The following is a 26,090-nucleotide window of genomic DNA, read 5'->3' on the forward strand; positions in this document are numbered from 1 at the left end:
TTGCTCATGCTCTCTAAATCCGGTAACGTCTCAACTTACGACTAAGTTCAATTACTGGTATTATTATTTATGGCCGGAAAAACACCATTTAATGCTGACGGAGGAACACAACTTTCCTCAGTAAGCAAGGGACTTAATGTAGATGGTGGATTTTTGACAAGGGCTAAAATCGTAAACTCATAATTATACGAAGCTCTGATCCAACAATCAGACGTGAGTATCGAGACATGGGTCTCTCATAGAATTCTCAACGGAGAGTACTTTCTCTCAGAGTACATGTACATATGTAGTCTCACGACTGGACAACGACATATCTCATGAATACTGAATACTTTCAGTGATTATTTCTATATAGTATCACGAGATGGACGTCTCCTAGACAGCTTGCTCTGCTAGTATAGAGCGATAACGTCTTCAGGAACAAACAACGAGTTTACCATGACTATATAAAGGATATGACTTACCGACAAGCTCATATCGGGATAATGAATTCTCCTAGACAGCTTTCTCTGCTAGTATAGAGCCACAAAGTTAATTATTCCTAGTTACAATTGCTTCTATTCCATGGTCGAATCCACGACTGGTCCCATGGAATAACAATAATAATTGCTCCTATTCCATGGTCGAATCCACGACTGGTCCCATGGAATGGCAATAACAATTGCTCCTATTCCATGGTCGAATCCACGACTGGTCCCACGGAATGGCAATAACAATTGTTCTGATTCCATGATCGAATCCACGGCTTGATCTCATAGAATAGCAATAACTATATTATCTCATTACTCCGATTTCATGATCAAATCCACAACTTATCTCATAAATGGTAATAGATAAATCTTAATTACTCTGATTCTATGGTCGAATCTACGATCCCGTGGAATGGTGATGCTCACTTTATTATTCTGAATTCGTAGTCGAATCCTCAGCTGATCCTATGAATTAATAATAAACATCTTATTGCTCAGTTTTGTGAATTATTCTCCACCGAATTCCACAATTAGTAATAAATAATCAACAACCGGGCGTCTGATCTACCTCTAAGTAAGCCCAGATTCAAATGGTGAAGGTGTATTCAACGATGATACACTAACAGTCACCGCACGAACGAGTATTTCAAAAATACAACGAAACGATGAACCTATGCAAAATAAAGAAAAAATAATAAATAATTAAAAATATTGACCAGGGTGCTGGGAGCACGGACACACGACCGAATGACCGTGTCGTGGTCAATCCCACGCCAATTTATATTTTTAATGCATTTTTATTATATTCCATGATTTGATGAAAATTCTCTCATTTTATCAAATCTCCTTCGTCTCAAGGAAACTCCTCGGTTTCATGATACTTTCATAAATCCATAAAAAATAATATAAAATTAAGAAAAGGAGTGTGGGGCGTGACCATTGGCCAACCGGCCATGCCTTGGTCCCAACCGGCCCCACACCCAACGGTTCTTATTATTTTATTATTATTATTTCTCTAATTTCATGAAAAAACTCCTTGATTTCATGGTATTTTTGCACAAATCATCAAATAATAATAAAATAAAATAAATTATGAAAACTTGTGGAACCGGGCCGTGGCCGGCCCTAGACAGTCCCACACGCCCATTTGTTTTATTATTTTATTATTAGTTTTCCTTCAATTCATCAAATTCCTTGATTTCATGGTATTTCTCTCAAATTAGGAAAAATTCCCTCAAATCATCAAAATACCTAAAAATATTAAAAAATAGGAAAACTCATGGGATCGGGCCCTAGCCGGCCGGCGATGCCTTCAACGGTCCCACACGCCCTTATTTTATTATTTTAATATTTTTTGCTTCCTTGAACTCATGAAAACTCCTTCAATTCATGGAAACTCCCTAAATTCATCAAATTTCTCAAAATTCATGAATTTTTCATAAAATCATCAAAATATTATAAAATTAAGGAAAAGGCACCACGGGACCGTGGTCACGACCAGACGACCATGCCTTGACCACGACGGTCCCACGCCTCCTCATTCCTTATTTTATAATTATTTTTCATCATCTCATGGTGTTTTCCTCAGTTTCGTCGAAACCCTAATTTTGGCATATTTTCTCGAATGGATGTTCAATTGCACGCCAGAAAATATCATAATTCGCAGGACTGAGATGCAGACGCCTTGGGGACACGAGCACGTTATCTTGACCGACCAAGATTGGCTCTTTGGCTCACAGAAGCCGGACCCATCAATTTTCACAGTTTTGACCTAATTTGCACAATTGCTCGTATTAGGTCCAAAACTCTTCCAAACACTTTGGATTTTCATGAAGTGATCGTCAGGCGGTCACGTGACAACCCAAGGCCGGTTTCATGACTCCATGGTCGGTCCCTCGCCTCGTCATAATTAATTAGGTTTTCTCACCTAAGACTCATACGAGCATTTTTGAATAAATGATTAAGCCAGCATTTAATCATTCTTCCACCAACAAATCGTCAAATCTTTAGGAGTTCTTCGTATTTGCTCACGTGAGCATATGGACACTACATGGTTGATCCACGGTCCCATGTAGTCGCTCCCTCCTTCGTCCCATGGTTAAACTTCTGACGAACCATGAATTGATCATCAATTGATCAAATTAGGGTTTATGAATCCAAGGATCATCATTCCAGATTCCAACCTTAATAATTTTACGACGACCTCATGGTCATTAATCTTATTAATTATGCTCGGTTCAACAACCAGTACTTTAATTAATATTTTTGGTACGCTGCCAATAATCCATCAGATGAGCAACACATGCTCAGACGATCAAATATTCAACAATTCATCATATGAGCAGCATTTGCTCAGATGAGGAATATTTTCTCAAACCAAGAAGTATTGGCTCAACAATCAATATTCAACGATCCATCGAATGAGCAATACTTGCTCACTTTATCGTAAGAACTATACCTCTGTCTCATGAGATGTTCAATTCATGAGTTTCATAACATCATGTTCAACTCAACGACTACATGGACTCATCGTCCCATCAAACCACGAAGTCATCAATTGACTATCAAACCACGAGACGTCAATCGTGTCACTTGGGGGGATATCACTTAGGGTTTTGGTATGGCGGTCTATGGCACGTGTGTTCAAACACACGATGGAATGTGACCAAGTCGTGCAATCAGTTGAAGTAATTCACGAGGTAGTGGGTGGAAAATCGACCAAGTCTCCACACGTTGAGCAACTGGTTTCAAACACGATCTCCACTTCCCCAGTCCTTGATTCCATCAAATGTCACACTTCATGGAATCATGGTGTCTAAAATTCCAGCAATATAAATAAGTCTCTGAATCATGATTGAATCATCAACATCATCAGTATCATCAATCTCACGTCTCATCGACAACACGAGATCATCAACTCATCAATTGAGAAATTTCAATCACTCAGAGCTTATCGTATTCAGAATACACACACCCATAATCTTTGATTATCATTGATTCCACACATTTCCCAGCTTCCTTCCTACAAATCAACCCATCCTCTCTTGTGACCGAATTTATTCTGGAACGGTCATTGTCTTGATTTAGGCCAGAGTAATATAGATTGATCTCTCGAATCTAAAGAACCCCCTTTGAAGCGGTGCATCTGTGTGAGGTTTAACATTTCGCTCGGTTCGAGGAGTCTCCTCCGTACGGTCATCAATTCCTTAAAAACCAACAAATCGTTTTTCCCCATCTACAGAGAGTACTTTGAGTTCGAGAGACTAATCTGTAAGACCCTGGCATAAACTAAGACAATGGCCGTTCCAGGTTCAATTCAGTCAAAAGAAGAGGAGAAATGTCGGTTTATAGGGAGAGAAGCTGAGAATGTGTGTAGATAAATGGAGATTGATCTGTAGGTGATATGATGTGATGAACTGCTGTGAAGATGATTCTCTGTGTAGACGAGAGAAATCTTCTGAAAGTGTTTGATAGGTTGACAGTGATGAGTCTTAGTTATTGTTAGTTATCAGATCATAGGTTCCGAAACCTATTTATAGCAACACATCAATCTCCTGTAAGTGGTGGCAGTTGAAGGTAGTGGAAGAATGTGAAAGTGGGATATCGTGTAAAAACCATTTCTACTTTGCATAAGAGACTGGGTTGATCAGCCATCCACTATTCCATTTACTACTTAACTGCCAACATGACTTACCACAACTCTCATCGTGGATGTAGGCCGCCATACCAAAACCCTAGTGATATCCCCCCATGTGACGTGAATTAATGTCTCGTGTGTGAGTGGTCAATCTTTGACCTAAGAATATGAGTTTTATGAACTGCACCGAAGAAATTTAATATTATGATGGATGAAGCATGGAATGTTGAAACAGCAACATGCTCTGCAGACCATGAATGTTGAATTAGGTCACTGATGACCGTGTTATATCATTATGCTAGTTGACGCAGTATTGGTAATCGAATGACTTAGTGATGGTTTTATGAGATTGCTGGATCGATCACAAACCATTATGTTGGTGCACTGTGCACTTAGAAAAATAATCATTGTTGAATGATCATAAAAGACCATTTCTCGATCCGTGTGTCATGAGTCAATCGAATGACGATGAGTGATTATAATATTAAAATAATGGTTGACAGACGAACCAAATGTTGGTTAATGAACCAATAAACTACTAATAGCCGGATCATTATTAAATTCTCAAATATTGATAGTTGAATCAATATGAGAAATACTATAGCTCGAATACTGATAGCTGAACCAATATGAGGGATATTGCTCTGAGCAATTAAATATTGATAGTTGAATCAATATTGGCGGTTCTGAACCCTGTTGGCCGTGACCCATTGATAGCTGAAGCAATTAGGTATTTCCAGATGAAACATTATGATTAGAGAAAGTATTGCTAGTCGGAGCAAATACTACTAGATCCATGAATAATTGGTAGCAAAACCAAATAAGATATTAATTAAAAATATTAACCGAATATTACTTAATTACTTAATTAATTTAAATATCGATTGTTGGATCAATATTAAAATATTGGTGTTTGAACACGTTCAGAATTATGCTAGACAGAGCATTCAGTTCAAAACCCTAATTATGATCAATGGATGATCGACTGAGAGTCAACCAATGAATGAGAGAGGGACCGCCTCTACTAGTTACGGACCGACCATTTAGTATTTGGATGCTAGACTGAGCATTTACCAAACTCCTTCGCAGAGCAGTTGGTGTAAGGATGATTAATTGTTGTTTAATCATTATTAAATTGTGCTTGACTGAGCAATAGGTAGTAGAACCTAGTCATGGAGAGAATAGGGACCGACCGAGAGGTGTAAAACCAGCCCTTGGTGGTCGTCGGACCACCTGATGGTGGGTGGATGACCATTCCCAGTTGCAGGAAGGAGTTTGAACCAAATATGAACTCTAGATGATTAATTAGGTCAAAAAGTATCAAGTGAGGTGGGACCGGATTCTGCAAGCCAAAGGGACGACCATGACCGGTCATGGTGGCGTGCTCGTGTCGCTCTTCGCGGACCAATCCTGAGAATTTTGGTATTTTCTGATGGTCCATCGAGCATTATTTCATCCTTGTATGAAGAATTTGAGTTTAACTGAAACTCTTAATAGTGGTGGAAGGACCACTATTAAATGTATTCAAATATTATTATTTTAATATTTCGCATGGTGGTAGAAGGAAAAGTCATGATGGTTGCCGGACCACTTGCTTTGCTAACCACATGATTCATAAAGAGATGTGGAAGTTTCAGGAGTTTTGATTGAAAAAGAAATCCTTGAAAGAGCAAAATCCTAATAATAATAATATTATAATAATAATATAAAATAAGGAAAAGAGGGGAGTGCCGGCTAGAACCGGTGGCATGGACGGCCGGCTAGCCGTGTGAGCCCACCCTTATGGTTCCTTTATTATTTTATCTTTCTTCCCTTTCCTTATTTGATCATACTTCCAATCCTAGTTCTTCCATGAAGCTCCTTTGAGCATTATTACTAAATGCACCCGTGCTTCTTGCTCGGGGCTTACTCGGGGTGCCCCAAATGCCGGAAAGGTAAATATCCATTACTTTCCATGGAATTCGACCGAGAGAAGCCATGGATCCTGAGTAGATGAATATTTAGGGTTCAATCAGTGTATAATTTCTAGGAATTCAATTCGATGAATACTTCGACTAGATTTAATTAATTTGTTGCTCTATACTAGCATGCAATATGTCTATGAGCATTTAGATATGATGCGATCAACATCATACATTGTTCTATGTTAATTCAGACACCAAATATGAATTCTGAATTCAATAAAAATGTCTTGAGTCTTTCAACTTTAATCATGAAATACATGAAATATTAAAAGTTCTGCCTCATAAACCCTAATATTGCTATCATACATTATTACCGCCATGGTATTACCAAACTGCGATTCACCTTGTGAAGATACAATTTTCTTATGATTCCGATACCGATCAGAGATGCATAATTTTCCGACGTGATTGTACGAATATGACCTTCGTCAAAAATCCACCATCAACAAAAGGGTACTCTGATTCTACTTTTTTTCTTAATTATATCACAAAGCATGTTCATCACATACGATGATCAATCATAAACATGTTACTATCGCAAATTTTTTTTTAAAAAAAAGTTAAACAACATAAATATTCATCACAAATGGGGATAGTAGTTCAAAAACCTACCTCTCCTTCGTTTGCTGATGAAAATCGGATCAACAACTTGGCTTGTGACTACAATAGTGAGAAGAACAAACAAATCCCTTTAACAAATTGAAAGATATATACACCACCATTCACAAATTTACACTCAAAACTAGCTATTTCGTTTTTGCGTTTGAAAAATATGAAAAAAAAGAATGAGAATTAGGGAAATCAATTTTCTTATATATCAAGTTATCCTTGAATCATTCCAAGTAGTCATTAACTAGTCATGCGAGGCATGGTTCCTCGTTTTCCATCTTTTTTTTTTCTTGCGAAAAATGATTTTTTTACCCCCACTTTACCACGTCATCCTTTTTTATGACTTTAATCTTTTTATTGAAGATGAAAATTGGGTGGAAAAGGTCTTAAATCCTGTGTGTCATGCTACTTTTATACCTTGACCCCTAACCTCGGGTCAAGAGGACCACCCATTCTCTCTTGCGATGCACACCGCCGGATCCAACAGGCGGTGAGCGTATCACTTCCGGGTTTTTTAATCTTTTTGCAGAAGACTCCTGCTTTTATAAATAATCCCCTCTCCCGTAAAAACCAGGTTTAAGTTCGTTCTTCTTACAAGTTACAACTATAGTCTACCCATTCTGAATTCTCTCTCTCACATTGGATAGAAAACACGCGCACTCGATCATACAAGGTAATTTACTTCATAATCAGTATGTAATCTTTTGGGTATTGAAGAAACTAGGTTTGCTGACATTGCGTCTATCTGTTTGTTTCGATTCTCTGCGACCTATTTAGTTCATGTTCATCTCTGTTATGGTTTGTATTAGGGTTCTTGGAATCCTACACATACACTAGGGTTTTGAATATCCAGGATAATTATTTCATATTCTTTAAACTAAATTGTATGTTAATGATTAGGGTTTTAAACATGGGTTGATTTAGCTTCTTTTTGATATTCTTAATTTTTTTTCTTCTTTTGGGTTAAAGATATGCAACAAATCTATCATTGTAAAAGTCACTTGTTACGCATAGTTTTTGTGGAATTTCCTAACAGAAGTTCGAATTATTCAAAATTTCTAGATTAAGTGATTTGCTGGTTGTGTGTGTTTAATGTTTGTTTGTTTGTTAAGGTTAGGTGATTTTTATCTTGCCCAATTATGTCAAAGTCCGAAATTTGATTAGACCTGAGTAAACCAAAAAACTAACACCAGCTAACATAGCCACCAATGCCGTACTGTTTTCCTTTTCTCTTTCTCTCCTGTATCTTAATACCTACTTGGTTAGGCATGCCCTTTGTAAGAGTTCAAAATTCTGAATCATCTAACTAGGAAAACACAAGGTTTATTATTAGTGTTCAATTGAGAGATGATTTCTTTTTCCACAATTTTAGTCTCCGATTTTTTTTTTTGATCGATAAAGAAGTTGGTGCTGACGAATTTCCAACTTAGGTCACTGGTATCATCACCCAATCATTAAGTGACATCGGCTAGTCTCCAACATCTTAAGACTAAGAAAGTTCTCTGTACTTTCTTTCTCCATCTTTCTATGTTTGTCAGGCAAATGCTTACTGAATGTTGTACGGGGATCGGCTCTGGATCCCTGATCCTGGCTGATCCCAACGGAGTAACTCGGCGAGTCACAAACTTGAGCACATTTCTTCCAAGTATGTGAATAGTTTCGCAAATCATTTGAAAATGCTCAATAAGTAAGATGTTTATGAACGAATCAACACTTTAAAACCTAATGCAAGTCAGAAATGAAAACTAGCTTTAAAGTTAACAGTATGCTTCAACTAAGTACCAAACCTTAGTACCAAATCCTTAAAAGACTGAACTCTAAAGTCTAAAGTTCAGCTTTATCATCTCCTTCTTCATCGATACCTTTGTCTGCATTAATCATTAATCTTATCCCATCTCAAATTCACCATCATCATCAGATGGAGGAAGAGTAGCGCCTCCACTCTTAGCCTTAGGTTTCTAGGGTTTCTTCAACTTATATTGAGGTTTGGAAGCTATTTTACCACGTTGACCTGCCGAGTTTTACTGGGGACTCGGTTGACTCGGCCGAGCTGTACTACTTACTTTGCTTCACTGCTCAGGTAGATCATGTTGGTGCATCTTGGTCGACCATTTGTCTCATGGAGTCACAAAATGGTCCAGCATCACTAAATACCACTTTCTGACCAAATAATAGAGAACCACATCATAAATTCTGATGAACTTGAGTTTTCTCAGAACTTCAAACAGATAGTTAAGATGTTAACCAACCAGATGACAATGGAACACTGAACTTATTTTTATATGAAGACAAGCCTTCTAGTTCCCCCAGGGGTTTCATTTTGTTCAATTCGGAGTATTTCAAAGCAAATGAAACTTTCTAAATAAACATTGTCGAAAGTTCTTTTTAAGAATCCAGATGTTCAATTTTGGGTTTCAGTAAGTGTATTGCTCCTTTTCTAAGTGATTATTTACAGGTGATTCAAACCCTTTCTTAATATCTGTGCCTAGCATGTGCTTGTGGTTAGCTTCTATAGAGGAAAAGAAACAGAACCTAATATGTATCAGCTGTACCAAAATGGATTCCTAATTAAGAGCCTAGGTTTTTGGAGACTTGTTGAGTGGAGCTAAAGATTTATGTACTTTTATCAACATTTGTTTCTACATTTGTTTACTTGACATTCTATATATTTTGTTTCAAAAGGTAACTTTCTGAGGTAGCCTTCAAGAACAAAAAGTCAAATATGTTTTTTCACATAGTGCTGGAAAGAAACATGCAACTGCATCCTCGTCATTTCGGCCCAAATCTACGTGATAAGTTGGTCGCGAAGCTCATGAAAGATGTGGAAGGCACTTGCAGGTTTTCGTCACATCACAATCATTGTCTCACATAAACGATCACACACATGTAAAAACTAATTTGTTTTCTCCTGTTTGCAGTGGCCGTCACGGGTTCGTGGTGGCAATAACGGGGGTTGATAATGTTGGAAAAGGGCTAATTCGTGATGGTACAGGGTTTGTGACGTTTCCTGTCAAGTACCAATGTGTAGTTTTCAGACCTTTTAAAGGAGAGATACTTGAAGCTGTAGTGACCATGGTTAATAAGGTTCTTTCTTTGGAAGTTCATTGTTTCCTGTTCAATTTTACGCTTAAGATGTTTCATCAGTCTTTATAGATTTTGAGTACTTGCAGATGGGTTTTTTTGCTGAAGCTGGTCCTGTTCAAATATTTGTGTCGAACCATGTAAGTGTTTTTGTTTAGAAATTAATCTCTTCTTATTTGTAGTATTAGATACTGGCTCTGCTAAATGCTAAGATAGTAATAAGGTGTATAATGGAACAATTTCTTTTTCATGTTTGTAGCTTATACCAGATGATATGGAATTCCAGTCTGGAGATATCCCAAATTATACAACTTCAGATGGATCAGTAAGTCAAACTTTTGGAAAATTTTCATATAAAATATTGTAGGATTTTACTTAAGTAAACGTTGTTATGGGCTTGCAGGTTAAAATTCAAAAGGATAGTGAAGTACGGCTAAAGATAATTGGAACTCGAGTTGATGCTACAGAAATAGTATGTCTTCTAACTTCTGCTTTAGTTGTTGTCTTTCTAATACAGGGTCTTAGATTCTTGTGCAGGGTTTACTACTATTCATTTACCCTTTGCAAAAGCAGATTGCATCTCATTTCTCACCACACCTAATAATGAAGTGGACCAGTGCTAATATCGAATTCACTCAATGGAATTCATCACCTAATTAAGGAAACAATGGAGTAATAGAAGCAACAACATCTTGCAGAATCCATCTCTGGATAATGGATTTATTGCATCATTTTTAAATTTTTTTGAAGCATGATTTATTGCATCATGGTATTCTCACCTGTTAACTACTGGCCTTGGCCATCACAATAGATACCTATCCTTGGCATTAAAAACAGTTTTTGTCTGTCAGTTGCACTGTGGACACTGTTAAGTGGTTTGGGTTAAAGAAAATGGTTGGTAACCCTTATTTTTAAAGACTTACAGAGAAGCAACAAAGAGAAGGGCTCGGAAAGTGGATATGCAGGATAAGAATTTACTGAACTGTTGCTTCTTTTAGGGGGAGAAACCAAAGGAGTGTAAAGAGGCTCTTGTACTTCCTTTCAGTGCTATCTAAACTTGCTTACTTAACTAGGATTTTCTGATCTCAGCTCTCAGAGTCTGATTAGCCTATTTTTGTATTTCTCAGTTATTTCTCGTCCATTTGGTTTCCTGCGTTTTGTGTCGTACGTACTACTTTATTTTGTCCAAGTCCATGCAGACAGTTAACTGTTACATTATGACACTTTTTGCAGTTTTGCATTGGTACCATAAAAGATGATTTCTTGGGTGTGATTAACGACCCGGGAGCGGCTGCTTAATCCAACCATTGGTGAGACTAATAATGCAATTGACATCGTTTCTACTTTTTGCTTTCATATGTCAGCCATGGCTTTTAACTTCTAATTGCCTCAGGATCGATGAACCCTTTCCCGACCACCTGCTAGACTGGAGTTTGTCTGCAAGTAAAAAGGGCAGAATATTATCAACCCTTGCAAAGACAGCCTGCTTCTCTTTCCTTTGTCTTCATTAGTTCCACTCAATGTACGAAGAAGATGTATATAGCTTCTGCAAGAATATGGGTTCTAATTTGTTCTTGTTTTTCTGAGGGATATGTATTGTTCACTCGCACCTGTGTTGCTCAAATGGAGTTAAAATTCATGTAAACAAGATATAATTAAGATATAGTTAAGACTTCAGACTCTAAAAAGAATTAGAGATTATGACTTCTTCATGTAGTTTTTAGGGAACTTAATGGTAGTTCGGGGCCAATTTGTATTAGGCCGATTTTTCTTTTGGCCTCAGTAAATGGCTGCTGAGCCTACAAAAGCTGCTCTAGCTTTGCTGAATTACTGAGACTGTTGGTAGTTTCAACCTAGTGCGAGATCTTTGCTACAAAGACTATGATCCATTCCATTGCAGAACGAAAGCTGTTTGCATAGTTGAGAATCGGAAAGGGGCAGGCCGGAGATTTTGTGTACTGAATGGACTCGATTAGGATCATTCCAATAGCGTGCTGATAACGCAGATGGTGTCCATCATCATAAACGCCCTCCCTTACCCCCAAATCTCGAAGAATCGAAGAAGAAAGAAGAGAAATTCAACCAAACAAACAAGAAAAGCAAAACTTTCCAGTTTTTGCTTCCACTTGTTTTGATTCTTCACTTCTTCCCCTTTTCTGTCTAAAAAAAACAAGTAACCCTAGAAAGAATAAAAGCAAAAACAGACAAAGAACAAAGGAAAAAAAAGATTCAGCAGCTCAACCACCAATCTTAAACAAGCAAAAACATTCACTTTTCAAACTCAAAACCCTAATTTATATCTCTTCCCTCTCTCTCTCCTTCTTTAAACAGTGATTTCTGTCGCAGTCATTAACGACTTTGTCTCTCTTTGATCACGACTTTACCACATTCACCCCAAACACTTTTCTTCTTTTTTAATTAAATTAGGGTTATTTTGTTTTGTCTCTGTCTCTTTCTTTCTTTCTTCAAATGAATACCACTTCTACTACTACCACTTCCTCTTCTCTTGTCAAAGAAGAAGACTCTAAAGATGATATAGAAATAGAAAAACAACAAGAAGAAGAGTCTTCTTCAGTAGATGTTGTTAAAATTGCCCAAGTCTCTAACAATTCGGAGAAAATTGAAGAAGAAGACGAAATCGTGGTAGTGGATGATAAAACAGAAGAGGAACAATTGGAACAACAACTTGAAGAAGAAGATCCAGTGGTTCCAATGGAAGAAGATACTGGAAATCCAGCTACTGTTTTTCGGATACGATTAAAACAGCCTCGATCCAATTTGCTTCATAAAATGAGTGTTCCCGAACTATGTCGTAATTTTAGGTAATTATTGCTCTCTTCGCTTCAATTTTATTTTTGTTTTAGTTCGAAGTCGTGCAGTATAAGATGATAGCTGGGATCCACGCTATTTTCCTTATCCCGTCCGTCCTTTCTAATTGATTGGAAAATTTTAATTTGGCAGTGCTGTTAGTTGGTGTGGAAAATCGAATGCAATTGCCTGTGCATCTGAAACTTGTGCTAGAATTCCAAGGTTTGTGTATTCAATTGCAAGTCTGCAGCATCTCTTTCTCACTCTCTCTCAATTTTCAAATATTTGAGAATACTGGTTTGTTAAATATTTTCAAGTCTGTACCTGTACTGGTTTGTTAAATATCACGGGGCAGTTATTTGAGAATACAAATACTAATCTAGGAGATAGAATTGCGAGAACAAGATGATGACTAGATAGATTGATAATACTCCCTGGGTTAAAGGAAAAATAAATAGTAACAGGAACTCTTAACACTTCGTTGTCGTTCTCTGTGCTGTGCCCTACCACGGAACAACAAGGTAGCAACGTAAATCAATTTCTTCTTAGTTCCTTTATTGATTAGGAACTTGGAGGGTTTTAATACGAACGCTTGTAACTTAATCGCGTATGCCAATTCTTGTATGTGACAACTCCTCTTACCGAATAGGCCACAAATGAAGCTTTGTAGCGGGTATCGTGTACTACTACTTAACGTTACGATAGAAATGGCTTCTTGAGCTTTTGTCATTTATTTGTTTACTGATGAAGAATTTTCTCTTTTTCTTGGGTTTTTTAGTTCTACAGCTAATCCACCATTCTGGATTCCCATACATATTGTGAACCCAGAGCGGCCGACTGAATGTTCAATGTTTAATGTTAGAGCAGGTATTTATAATTCACCTTTTTCCCCTTGTATATGTGTCTTAAGACGTTGAGGTCGTGAATTGGGATGTTTGAGAAGTATAGCAATTTGCATAACTAGATTTTGTGTGCATCCCGCGACCTCAGGAGTTCCTTAGCTATGGTATCATTTAAAAAAAACAACATCGTTAATAAGCACAAACTGGTAAAAAAAAAGAAAGAATAAGTAAGCGTGCAATGTAGGGATAACGTATTGGTGACTGAAACTTCACATGAAGTTTGGTTAAGTTGTATAGTCACTGCAGGAAAATTTATGCAATTTATATTGACTGTTATTTTCTGAATTGATTTTAAGTGGGGATTGTTTTATTGCAGATTCTCCACGTGATTCAGTTCAGTTTATTGAATGGTCGCCTGTTTCTTGTCCCCGTGCCTTACTCATTGCAAATTTCCATGGGAGGATAACGATTTGGTCTCAGCCTTCTAAAGTAAGCTGTCTATAAAAGAGTAGTTTATCTGTATAATATTTTTTTTTATCTGCTATAACTTTTCTATTCAGCATGTTTTAGTATATTTTTGCGACATGGATTCTAAAATCATTTATATTTCATAGAAAATGGATCGTGAGTTTTTTAATGGAAATGGAGTAATAAAAAGAGTAGCTTGTATTTTCCAGCTTGTACTTTTAGGACGACTTAGTTATTGATTCACATGACCAATATCTCCCTTTTTGACAAGGTGCGATGAAGACGCTTCTGCATTTCCTTTTAGTAAATAACTGGCCAGTAAATGCTTTTGTGTGTAATTTACATGCAAACTCGTAATAGTTTTTGTGAACCACATGTTACGTTTTTGAGTTTTCTCCTTTGATTTGATTTGTTAATTTTATAGTAGAGTAGGTATCTTTCCTTATGCTTACTTCTCACCTTTATTGAGTTTGTTATTGCCATTATCCAGGGTCCAACTAATCTAGTTAGGGATTCTAGTTGCTGGGAGTGTGAACATGAGTGGCGACAGGATATTGCAGTTGTGACAAAATGGTTGACAGGATTTTCTTCGGTATGTCATTTATTATTATAATAGTATATTATGGCAAAAGCTGTTTTCCATTCTTTGGTTAACTTGGTTATGCATTCCTGTGAGTTGATCCATTGATGGCAAAAGTTGGTCTCATGCCTCTTTTAAATGTCCAAGGGGCAAGGACAAGTTATTCATTATGCTTCGATATCATGTAAAACTTCTACAATTAGAAAAAATTGAAGGTTTCCGTATATCTGAAACTATTTGCGCTGGGGTCATGAGTCGCCATGGCTGTTGCCCAAGCAACGTGGACAAAGGTGCATGGATATGTCTTCTTTCAGTTCACCAGAAATTGAATCTCTAGCAAAATGGTCGATTGTATTGCCCAGGAAATTAAACATAAGGCATTTGGCATTCGTGTAATCCTTAATGTAATGCTATTAGGTGTATGAGGATATGTTAAAAAAAGGCCATGTTTTATCTTTTGCAAGCCATGGCCTGCTGATGAGTATATGCGGACATTACCTATCAACAAACTTCATTGTGCATTGTGCTTTGTTTATATGAACGTTTCTATTTTATGCTATTGAAGAAATTTCACTTCAGTTTTACTTATTGTCAAAATCAGTATAGGTGGATCTCCTCAACTTCCAGCACTCCAGCAAACTCTAAATCAAGTTTAGAAGAAAAATTTCTTTCACAGAAGCCACAATCTTCAGGTTTGTTCTTTCTGCTGTGTGTTTATAGTAAATATGCAGAACTCTTCGCAACTGCCAGTTTAGTTATTGAGTGGGATGGAACAGGTGGGTTCGTATACATTAAAACCCTGCCGTGAAGCACTTGCAAGCCGGAAATGCCTTTTGCTTTTTCTTTAAAAAAAATAAAAAATTTATTCTTCGAAAGTTCACTTGAGCTTGAGAGCAGTAAATGAGCAGAAAGAGGTGTACACGTCGTTTAGCTGTTGATATTATTTTCCTGTCATATGTGGATTTGCTCCTCATTTGTGTGAAAACTTGTAACTCGCGCACACATTATATCTTATAAATATGTTAACCGCTTGGTGTTACAGAGTTGAATTAATTACTATGTTGTCATCTCTGTTATGTTTATCTTTATACATAATGCATATTTTATTATTTCTGAATATGTATTGGTATTACACATTTACTCTATTACTTAAAGCGGTTTCTAGTTTTGATTGTTGCCATTCGTCTAAAATACTTGAATGTTTTTATGTTGTTTATTCATGGTTACTTCTGCAGCATGAGATTTAGGATGCAGTATGTAGATCTATTCACTTCATGTTACATTGATTGTATTACGTGTCTGAGTACCTGTTTCGATACCTGCTCATAGACATGTTATTCATAGGTTTTTGAGCTGGCCTTCCTCTGTATTTGTGGTTTAAGTTTTTAGTCCAGATCAGAATTGCACCTAGAGATCCTTACTAATTCAGCCTTTTTGGTTCTAACAATCTCAGATAGATGGCCAAACTTCCTTTGTGTGTGTTCTGTTTTCTCCTCGGGCTCGGTTCAACTTCACTGGTCGCAGTGGCCCCTTTCTCAAAATGGTGCAACATCAAAGTGGTTTACAACAAGTAAGGGATTGCTTGGCGCTGGACCAAGTGGTATCATGGCTGCTGATGCCATCATAACGGAGGCAGGTACCATGCATGTAGCTGGTGTTCCAATTGTCAACCCATCTACTGTTGTTGTCTGGGAGGTCACTCCTGGTCCTGGTAATGGGTTTCAGGCAACTGCTAAGACAAGTACAACTGCTGGTGTCCCACCATTGCTGAATCCTCCTCGTTGGACAGGGTTTGCCCCTTTGGCAGCATATTTGTTAAGTTGGCAAGAGTACATGACAGCTGAAGGAAAGCAAGGGAAGAAGCGTACGGCGCAAGAGTTCAATGAAACAGTACCACTTCATTGTTCACCTGTTTCAAATTTCTCTGCCTATGTGAGTCCTGAGGCTGCAGCTCAATCAGCGGCGACTACTACTTGGGGATCTGGCGTGACCGCAGTTGCTTTTGATCCTACACATGGTGGATCAGTTATAGCTGTTGTGATAGTTGAAGGTACCTATTTATTCATATTTGTTTGCATAACTGGAGTATGCGTCAAGTTGTTTCTTGAACTTAGGAAAGTATGTCGTCATTTGTTCTCAAACTAACATAGAGAATGATGACTTGTACTTTTGCAGGACAGTACATGTCCCCATATGATCCCGACGAAGGTCCATCGATTACAGGATGGAGAGTACAATGCTGGGAATCTTCTCTTCAACCTGTTGTGCTTCACCCAATTTTTGGAAACCCTACATCCAGTTTTGGAGGGCAACCTCCCATGCAAACAGTTTGGGTTACCAGAGTCAACAAAAGCATACCTCCAATGAAGGAATTGAAAGGTTCCCAGATAGTTGCAGCAGCATCTACTACACCTGAAGATAGAAGTGCATCTGAATCTTGGATGGAGAAGACAAACAGGCTCAACTTTGACCCCTTTGATCTGCCTAGTGATGTTCGCACACTAGCTCGAGTTGTATTTTCTGCTCATGGAGGTGAGGTTGCTGTTGCATTTCTACACGGAGAGGTCCACATATTTTCTGGTGCAAGCTTTTCGCCAGTTGATAAGTACCATGTGAATGTTGTGAATGCAATCACTGCTCCTGCATTCTCGTCTACTAGCTGTTGTTTGGCTTCTGTTTGCCATGACACCAGAAACGATCATACTATATTAAAAATAATACGTGTTCTTCCTCCTGCTGTCCCTAGCAGTCAAGCAAAATTAAACTCGGCAACATGGGAACGTGCCATTGCAGATAGGTACTTGAATATAAATTGGTTGGTTACACATGTTATTTGCCTTTTTGTTACTTGTTAAGTTGTTGGCATGTTTTTGTGTAGGGGGGTTTTGAACCTGCAGTGGTGGTTATACTCCCAATGCCTTTACCATATTAGTCTACTTTGATATGCTTGCTTAATCTTGGTTTGGTTATGGCAGGTTTTGGTGGAGTCTTTTGGTAGGAGTTGATTGGTGGGACGCCATTGGATGTACACAGAGTGCGGCAGAAGATGGCATTGGTAAGAAATATTCTTTCATAGTACTTTCCCCTGGATAATTTTAGGAAGATATCAATATTGAAAGTTAGTTTTACTCGTGTATTTTTTATTTATATATTTTTTGAGTTTCCAAATTTCCAACTAGATTCGCAGATCTCATATCTGTTTACTTTCTTGTAGTCTCATTGAACAGTGTGATTGCTGTGTTGGATGCGGATTTCCATTCTCTTTCCTCCAGTCAATGTCGGCAACAGCACGGCCCTGTACGTATTTGTTTCCTTTTGCGATTCTCTAAATATATTGAAATGTGATATTTTGTAACGAAGACTTTATCTGTATTTTTGCGATACTGTAATAAACTGAAACGTGATATTTGTAACAAATTTTTATCTATATTTTTGTTATTTATGCTATTTGTTGCTGAATATGATTAAAATACTGCTACCGTGGATAATGCTCTTATGTAGTCATCCTTTTGCTGTTGCTTTCTAATATTATTTAATAGGAACATAATTGAGTAAGCAAGGGTTGTTTTATCTAGACAATAAATCGTACTATATATATTTGGATGATGATCAAATTAGAATGTTTTATCTAGCATACCAATAGTTTATGCAAGTTATTAGGAAAAAAACTGAAGGGCTGCTATTTATCTTTGGTAATTTCATCAAATGAGAATGTTTCATATTTATGCATGAATATTTGTTCTTTTCAGCTAACTTTTGTTAAATGTTGTAAGAGATCACTGTAGTTAATTTGCTCCTTAGACCTTGAATATATACAGCATCACCTTCTCTTGAGCAACTTGTACTGTAGTGGTGAACTAAACCTTGTTTTCGTAGTTCCTTTGCAGAGTTTAGATAGGATAAAGTGTAGGCTGCTTGAAGGAACAAATGCTCAAGAAGTCAGGGCGCTGGTTCTGGATATGCAGGCGAGGTTGTTGCTGGATATGTTAGGGAAAGGGATTGAATCAGCTCTCATGAATCCTGCAACTCTAGTACCTCAGCCTTGGCAAGCGTCTGGTGAGATGTTATCAGGCATTGATCCCGATGCAATGTCTGTTCATCCAGCATTAGTAGGAAGCATTCAGGTCTGGTTTTATTTATTGCTTTGAAATGTATAATCTTTCTCACATTCCTGTAACGCATAGGAGTAGAGTTTTGATGCTTCGAATTTGCTGTTGTGCCCATTTCAAAGGTCGAAGGTGGATTGACCGGAAAACAAAGTGTGGTAGTAATAAGATATAACTAAGCTAGCTGCTGATTAGAAACTTCTGAATTTTAAGCAACTCTTAAAGAAAAGATATTTTCATGAATGCTCTTTGAAATGTTAGGAAGCTAAAATACCTTTTTCCCCCCCACCAGTTTTGGTTCAATTAATAGAAATAAGGGACCCAAAAGAGCTCTATGTCCAAGCTTGTCCCATGGGCCCATAGGGACAGCTCAGCTGTAGCCAAGTTTGGCTTCTATCAGTTGGCCAAACGAGATTGCCTCTGCTTGCTGCTTTTCTCTTTAATATCTCTTTTTATCGCATATTTCTTAGAATCTTTCCGTTACAACAAGCTGTTCTGATTATTAGAATGCGCAGGCTTATGTTGATTCTGTACTTGATCTCTCGTCACATTTTATTACACGCTTGCGGCGTTATGCAAGCTTTTGTCGTACCTTGGCAAGTCATACTGTTGGAGCCACTGCAGGCACTGGAAGCAATCGTAATATGGTTACTAGTCCCACACATAGCTCTGCATCTCCTTCTACACCTCAGGGTCGGCATTACCTTTTCTTTTGTTTTTTTATTACACATTGTACTTGTAACTATGGAGCTGTTTTTCAGGCATGTCATTGGTACAAGATGACAAACTCATTTTCTTTATATTGTGTAGCAAACTGGCTTCAAAAATAAAAAGATTGTGTAGTTAAGAAATGTATCTGATGCTTCTGGAAGATTGGTACTGAATTGATTCTTCCCTTTCTTGCATTTGATTGTTTTCTGCGTCTAAATTCTTTGCAGGAGGTCAAACTGGCACGACAAGCTCCACTGGAAACCCCCAAATGCAAGCTTGGGTTCAAGGTGCTATTGCGAAGATTAGTAGCACAGCTGATGGGACGTCCAATTCCTCACCAAATCCTATAAGTGGACCATCTCCATTTATGCCAATAAGCATCAATACAGGAACTTTTCCAGGAACACCTGCTGTCAGGCTCATTGGAGATAGCCATTTCCTGCATAGGTTATGCCAACTTCTGCTTTTCTGTTTTTTCTTTTGGCGAAGACAATTACCTCGTCAATCGGCAGCAGCAGCAGCGGCTGCACAGAGGAATCCTGAGCTAAGTATGCAAAAGTCTCAATCTAGTCTTCCTGGGAAGGTGGAAGAGATGAACGGGGTGCCTGCAAAACCAGCATCAGGAGCTGGGCAGCTTAATCCTGGATCAAAGGGAGTCGAAGAAGGTCCTTTAAGCCGTTCACTTAGAATAGGTTCTGGCAATGCTGGACATGGATACACATTTGAGGAGGTAGGACACGATATATCCATTTTTTCAACTTGCTCTGCAGAAATTTCATACGAACGGCCTAGAGAAAGCTGTCTCGTGCATCAGTTCAATGAGTGTTTCAGGCTTGCTCATTGAGTTGATTTTTTCTTCTTCTTTTTTTTAGAGTTTTAGAGGCTTTTAAGGTAGGCAGTGTTAATAGCAATAAACATTGATCTCTGATAAAATGGACTCATTATTAATTCAGAATTATTGAACTAGAAACTGTAACTTTGGCTAACAACTTCTGCAAATGTCTTCGTGACTTTCAGGTAAAGGTGCTTTTCCTCATACTTATGGATCTCTGTAGACGAACAGCAGGTCTTGCACACCCTTTGCCAGTCTCTCAGGTTGGGGCCAGCAATATTCAGATATGTTTGCACTATATCGACGGGAACTACACTGTTTTACCTGAAGTTGTAGAAGCTTCCCTAGGCCCACATATGCAGGTATTCTTATGAATGATTTTTGTAAGATCTTGTAAATTATTATGGAGATCTATTATTTATGCAATTCTTCTCTTAATTATAATTATTTGTTGTTATTAATCTGGTTTTTCATGTGTTGGGATCATGAACACAGAATATGCCGCGGCCTAGGGGTGCAGATGCTGCTGGTTTGCTGCTACGTGAGTTGGAGCTCCACCCTCCAGCTGAAGAGTGGCACAGACGTAATATGTTTGGTGGCTCTTGGTCGAATACTGATGATCCGGGCCACGTGGATGAGACGCCCAAGCTGAGAAATTCATCAGACTTATTTGAGACAAATATATCTGATGATTATGATATGTTATCTGAAACTCAGAGCCTTTGGCCGAGGAAGCGTAGATTATCTGAAAGAGACGCTGCTTTTGGCTTGAAAACATCAGTGGGGTTGGGCGCATATTTAGGTATTATGGGATCCCGACGTGATGTTGTCACTGCTGTATGGAAAACAGGTCTAGAAGGTGTTTGGTACAAGGTAAGGTCTTGCGCCAACAGGATTTTCTTCTATTTTATTTTAACCATATTGTTTAGCTTTCTTGTTAAATTTGTTTCTCTCAGTTTCTTTATTTGTACTTAATTTGGAGGTTTTCTTTTGACGATGCAGTGTGTTAGATGTTTGCGTCAAACTTCAGCATTTGCTCCCGCAGGCGGTGCTTCCAACCAACCAAATAGTAGTCACAACGAGCGGGAGGCATGGTGGATAAGTCGGTGGTCTTATGGTTGCCCAATGTGCGGCGGAACTTGGGTTCGAGTTGTTTAGATATAACCTACAACTAGTTTGAAGAAATCCACAGTTGGAGGTATACATCTATCTGTATTGTGTTTTTGTACATATAACAATAACAGATAATACTCTAATCAAAAGCTTAACCTTTGTAGAAAGTAGATAATACTCTGTTGTAGTTTTGTACTTCAGAGTTCAGAGTATGCATTCTTATGTCAATGAACCAAAAACATCAGGGCATCTCCATTCTTATGTCAATGAACCAAAAGCATAAGGGCATCTCCAGTATTTGAAAATCAATTGCATTGGACCTTTGCTCCAAAGAATCTTCTAATTGGATATAAGATAATTTAAAAGCGCTTGAAAGACTCGGTGAAAAACAATGTTTTAACAACAGAATAGGATTGAAATTTTCCTTTGGTTTTTTACTCGACAAAGGCTTCCTTGTAGTAGAATGTGTAAATTTGTTTAGTAGGGCAATTCGTATGGGAATGTGCAGATTGAGAATTTTGGTCAGCCGCATGGATGAACCGACGAGCTTTTGCACGTGGCGGCTGAACAAGAAGCACCAAGGGATGAATTTCCCACTACTCTCACTTTCAAAAACTATAGATTCTCACACTTCAACCATTTTTACTCACACCACCCAACTCCCTTCCTAATTTTTCTAAACAAAAATCTTACGCTTGTTCTTTATAATTCTTTGTAAAAACTAGTCCACAAAAATGAAGGCTCCCAGGAACTCTATACGAGGAAAATGAAACCGAAAAGAATACCGGCGCCTACTATACACGTCGATTTTACTCAAAATTGTGTTACTGGTCTAAAGTTCATTCCAGGTCATACGTTATGGCGTCATGACTGGGCTGGATATCATAGTCTAGCTCTACCTGTTGCAATCCGAGAAAGTGGTTAGATATCCATGGCATCGATTTTATTTTATAGATCTCCAAAAACATAATAACATTATTGGTAAAAAGGTGGTATTATCGTGGTATTATCCGACGCACACGTTCAATTTGCTGGACTCTGAAACTGGTAAGTTTATTAAACCAAAATTATCCTTTTAATAAATAATTGTTGATTAAAACCAAAACAGTTGAATACATGATATTATTGTTGTTATAAGAATTATCTTGATTGTATTTCATTTGTGGAATACCAAGTGGTATGGGAGCCCTTGTACCATTCAACCAAAACGATTGGGTGTCAAATCAAAGATGAAACACGCATCTTCCATTTTTTTTTTGACATCCCATGTACGAGAAGATCATAAACATTTGAAAGGAGGTGGAGGGCCTTCCTATTATCCAAGGAGCGCTCAAATAATGAAGCTGAATATGATGAAATCTAAAAGTATTTATGTTATGGTTATGACAGTGACTAAATACAACCATATTAGGTTAATTACAATCCTTTCAGAAAACAAAAATGTTTAGAGACCAACTTCGCGTGGGTAAATCCACCACCGTCCTTTTTTTTTTTTTTGATAAACAAGGAACCTTTTCATTAATGGGATTTCAAGATTACAATGAGTTTAAGATCGAAAATAAGAGAATACAAAGTAACAAGAACATACCATAAAAATACAATACCGAGAAATCCCACAAGAGAAAGAAAATGATTACCGGAGTAAGACCAATACAAGTATGAATAAGATCCGATTAAATCGGAAGAAGGATGTTTTTTCTCGGAATTAAATTCCAACCATTTAGTTTGTTTTTCTTCTTTAGAAAGAAATGCTCCCAAAGTAGGACTGATTTGCTCAAATCTCTTGTAATTAGTGATGAAGCTTTGGTCGTCAAAAAGACCACTGATGAAGATTTCTTCGCCGGATAAGTTGATGATGAAGATTCCGATGAAGAGTTCGTCGGAGACAACAAAGATGGAGATTTTGTCGTTGGAGAGCATCACTATTGATCTCATAACCCAACTCAATAACCAAAAATCGCCATTAAAGCGAAGATAAACCTCAAAAGAATAGATAAAACCACCAAAACGATGTAGATAAGTAGAAAACATAATAAAAACTGAACTAATCTACTAACTAACCTAGAAAGCAAGGAATAATGAAGAAATATGTTCAAAATAGACTAGATCTGAGCAGAGAAGGGTTATTTTTGATGGTTTTGTTGGAAAAGAAGGAGTAAGAGAGAGAGGAGAGAGAGGTTTTTAAATTCACCACCGTCCTCATCCTTCTTTTTGGTTCCTACGTTCTTCTACTTTCCTTGTTCCTGTTTAGGTCTTAATAATTGATGCAAACTTATGTCTCGGTAACATAATTAACCAACGATCTCATCTGGGCTAGCAGATGAGGATTAATTTGTGTGTAAATTTTTTAAATTTTGATGCATGAATTGAAATTCTTGATTTGGGAAGTGAATTTGCTTTAGAAAATTAATTTACTGATCTAGATTTATGTATTCTTATGTTGGAATTATAAAGAGGGGTCAATTTTCGGGAATGCAATTTTTGTTCAATTATTTTATGGCGCTAGTGGTAATGTTGGCTGGAACACCCGTTGCTAGTGGTGGAGTAATGGGCAAGAAAGATATGCTTCTGGTGGAGATGATCCATGTTCAAGAATGGTAACCCGTAAACCTGATCTCTCAATAACATTGGTTTAGTTACAGAGAATGATAGACTTTCCAATTTCTTGACAATCGAATGAAAAGGAAACTAATCACGGTTACAGAAAAGAAACTGAATATACTCAAAATATTGTTCGAGTCGGTATGGATGATAGTGGGTATTCAGTACCCCTATACTTGCGGTGATATTGTTGATTTGTTTTTAAGCAAGGTTGTAGTTAGTCACGACCATGGTTATGGTTATTGTGTCAAAATTTCTTTCCTACCTCAAACAGTATTTCGCACAATAGTTGGGTTGAAACGTTGGAAGATCTTCATAGTGCATCATATCATGATTAGGAGTCTGTAATTTTAGCAGAAATTCTCGAAGCAGCATCCATAAAGGATACAAACTTCACTAGTTTATGTGATATCATATAGGTAAATATCTAAATTCTGCTTTTTAAGTTGAATATTTTTCTGAATAAAGATTTCTAATTAAGAGAACCTCCCCTCGCTAGTAGCAAAACCTCATGTCGTCAAGTTATCTACCTAGGTGTCAGTTAATTGCCACATAAGACATGTCACCGTAGCAGTAATATATGAAAATGTCTAAGCTATCCTCTCAATAAAACTAATTTTGGACACTGTTTGGCATTTGATAAACTAATCGGACGATTCTAAACATGTCAGATAATGAATGGTGACAAAGGCTTTATTTTTGGGAAGTTTCTAAGCAACACATCCCCTCACTTTGTCTTCTTCCCTCGTTCTTCCCATTTTCTATGTTAACAAACTGCATAGCATCATAACACTCGCCTTGATAAATTATCACTAGCAATAACATCTGATGTTAAATTACCATCAACACGTGAATCTCCAAATAAAATGTGTAACTCCTTATTCGCCTTTAACTATCTTTTCACCTTTTCTCTGCATCATGTTCTCTTTAATGGCGAACTAGAGAAAAAAAACACATCAAGAATCAAATCTTCTCTCCCTTATTGAGTATATTTATTTATTGTGATGAAGAATTAATCTAAAAGAAAAATCATCAATTTTTTTTGTCAATTTTTTTGTTTCAATTTTTTCAAAATTGATCAAAGATTTTGTTTGTCAACTTTTCGACATATAGGTTCTTATCAAAATTTATAATTGTGTTTTTTGGTTTTGATTAAGTGAATTTTTTGTGTCTTCAACAAAATAAATATATAGAATACAGACAATTATCATGATACTATTTTTGGTTAAGGAATGTACTAATAAGGTAGATAAATAGGTAGAATTGTTCATGGTAATGTATTTAAGAATGGGTTTATTGAAGATGTTTGTACATGAAATCTTTACTCATATTTTGTTAGAAAATTTTGAATTCAAGTAAGGCTATGCTAATGTTTAATGAAATGTTACAAAAACTTGGAAGCTAGAACTGTTTGAGCAGTGCTCGGTCGAACTTGCAAGTTTTGTTATCTCAAGCTTTTCGTCAAAGTTAGTTGCACAAAACTATAACTTGCTTCCTATACTACTAAAGTCAAGTCTCAGACTAAGATTAAAATATGCTAGTTGAGTATCATACATCACTGAATAACCCTTGAAGATTGAGACTGAAGATCAAACGAAGACATTTGAAGAACTTCATCAACCAACAAAGAGGTATGCGAAGACTGAACCATCCTATTTACTGACGACATCTATCATTCTGTCTTTATGAAACTATGTCGAATGATTTTAGTAGATTTCGTATTGCAAAGAAGAAACTTCCAGTCAAGCTTGTCTAAATAAATCTCTTGGTATATGATTCAAGATATAGATGTTCGTAGTTCCTTAACAATCTTGGTTAAGAACACTTTATTGTTCATGAACTATTTTTGTTTCAAGTTGATCATTTGGAAATTTTCCAAGCCATGCTATTTCATATCTATGACGATTGTGAATGTTTTAAATTGTTTAAAGAGAGTTTTCAGAACTACTGAAATTCTGGACACAAGGTAGGTACACATACCCAGTACGCGTACCCTTGGCATCTTAGTTCCTAAATGGGTAAGGGTACACATACCCAGTACGGGTACTCTAAAGTTCCGAGTTACTAAAAATGGGGGAGGTACAAATACCCAGTACGTGTACCCCAAGGGCCCGAGTTCGACAACGACAAAGGGTATACATAATCAGTATGCGTACCCTAGCATCCTGAGTTTACGGACTTGTTGTGTACCCCTACACATACCTACCCAAAACGAACTAAGCAGATGTTCATAAGTTATTTTCACAAATATGTTTGACGTTGCTACGA

At 37.3% G+C, this 26,090-nt stretch overlaps 2 protein-coding genes across 3 annotated transcripts; both read left to right on the plus strand.

Moving 5' to 3' along the window:
- Positions 1 to 7,150: 7,150 nt before the first annotated feature.
- LOC113306418 (DNA-directed RNA polymerase II subunit RPB7) lies at positions 7,151 to 11,467 on the plus strand. Of its 2 annotated transcripts, XM_026555362.1 has the most exons (8): positions 7,155 to 7,353; positions 9,363 to 9,518; positions 9,599 to 9,764; positions 9,851 to 9,901; positions 10,021 to 10,086; positions 10,165 to 10,233; positions 10,995 to 11,071; positions 11,155 to 11,467. In XM_026555362.1, the coding sequence occupies exons 2-7, from the start codon at positions 9,403 to 9,405 to the stop codon at positions 11,058 to 11,060; spliced, it is 534 nt and encodes a 177-aa protein (XP_026411147.1). In that variant the 5' UTR covers positions 7,155 to 7,353; positions 9,363 to 9,402; the 3' UTR covers positions 11,061 to 11,071; positions 11,155 to 11,467. The 2 variants fall into 2 exon arrangements, with proteins under 2 accessions (XP_026411148.1, XP_026411147.1); XM_026555363.1 differs by lacking the exon at positions 9,851 to 9,901 and having other exon boundaries at positions 7,151 to 7,353.
- A 326-nt stretch (positions 11,468 to 11,793) lies between these two features.
- LOC113306408 (mediator of RNA polymerase II transcription subunit 16-like) lies at positions 11,794 to 21,518 on the plus strand. The gene is made up of 16 exons (XM_026555354.1): positions 11,794 to 12,583; positions 12,723 to 12,791; positions 13,348 to 13,436; positions 13,788 to 13,900; positions 14,370 to 14,471; positions 15,061 to 15,151; positions 15,913 to 16,509; positions 16,635 to 17,256; positions 17,435 to 17,514; positions 17,674 to 17,756; positions 18,347 to 18,583; positions 19,081 to 19,258; positions 19,504 to 20,006; positions 20,294 to 20,470; positions 20,604 to 20,981; positions 21,111 to 21,518. Exons 1-16 carry the CDS (start codon positions 12,231 to 12,233, stop codon positions 21,264 to 21,266), a joined length of 3,828 nt encoding a protein of 1,275 aa, XP_026411139.1. The 5' UTR covers positions 11,794 to 12,230; the 3' UTR covers positions 21,267 to 21,518.
- The last annotated feature ends 4,572 nt before the right edge of the window (positions 21,519 to 26,090 follow it).

This window comes from Papaver somniferum, chromosome 1 (assembly GCF_003573695.1).
Source record: "Papaver somniferum cultivar HN1 chromosome 1, ASM357369v1, whole genome shotgun sequence".
Lineage (NCBI taxonomy): Eukaryota > Viridiplantae > Streptophyta > Magnoliopsida > Ranunculales > Papaveraceae > Papaver > Papaver somniferum.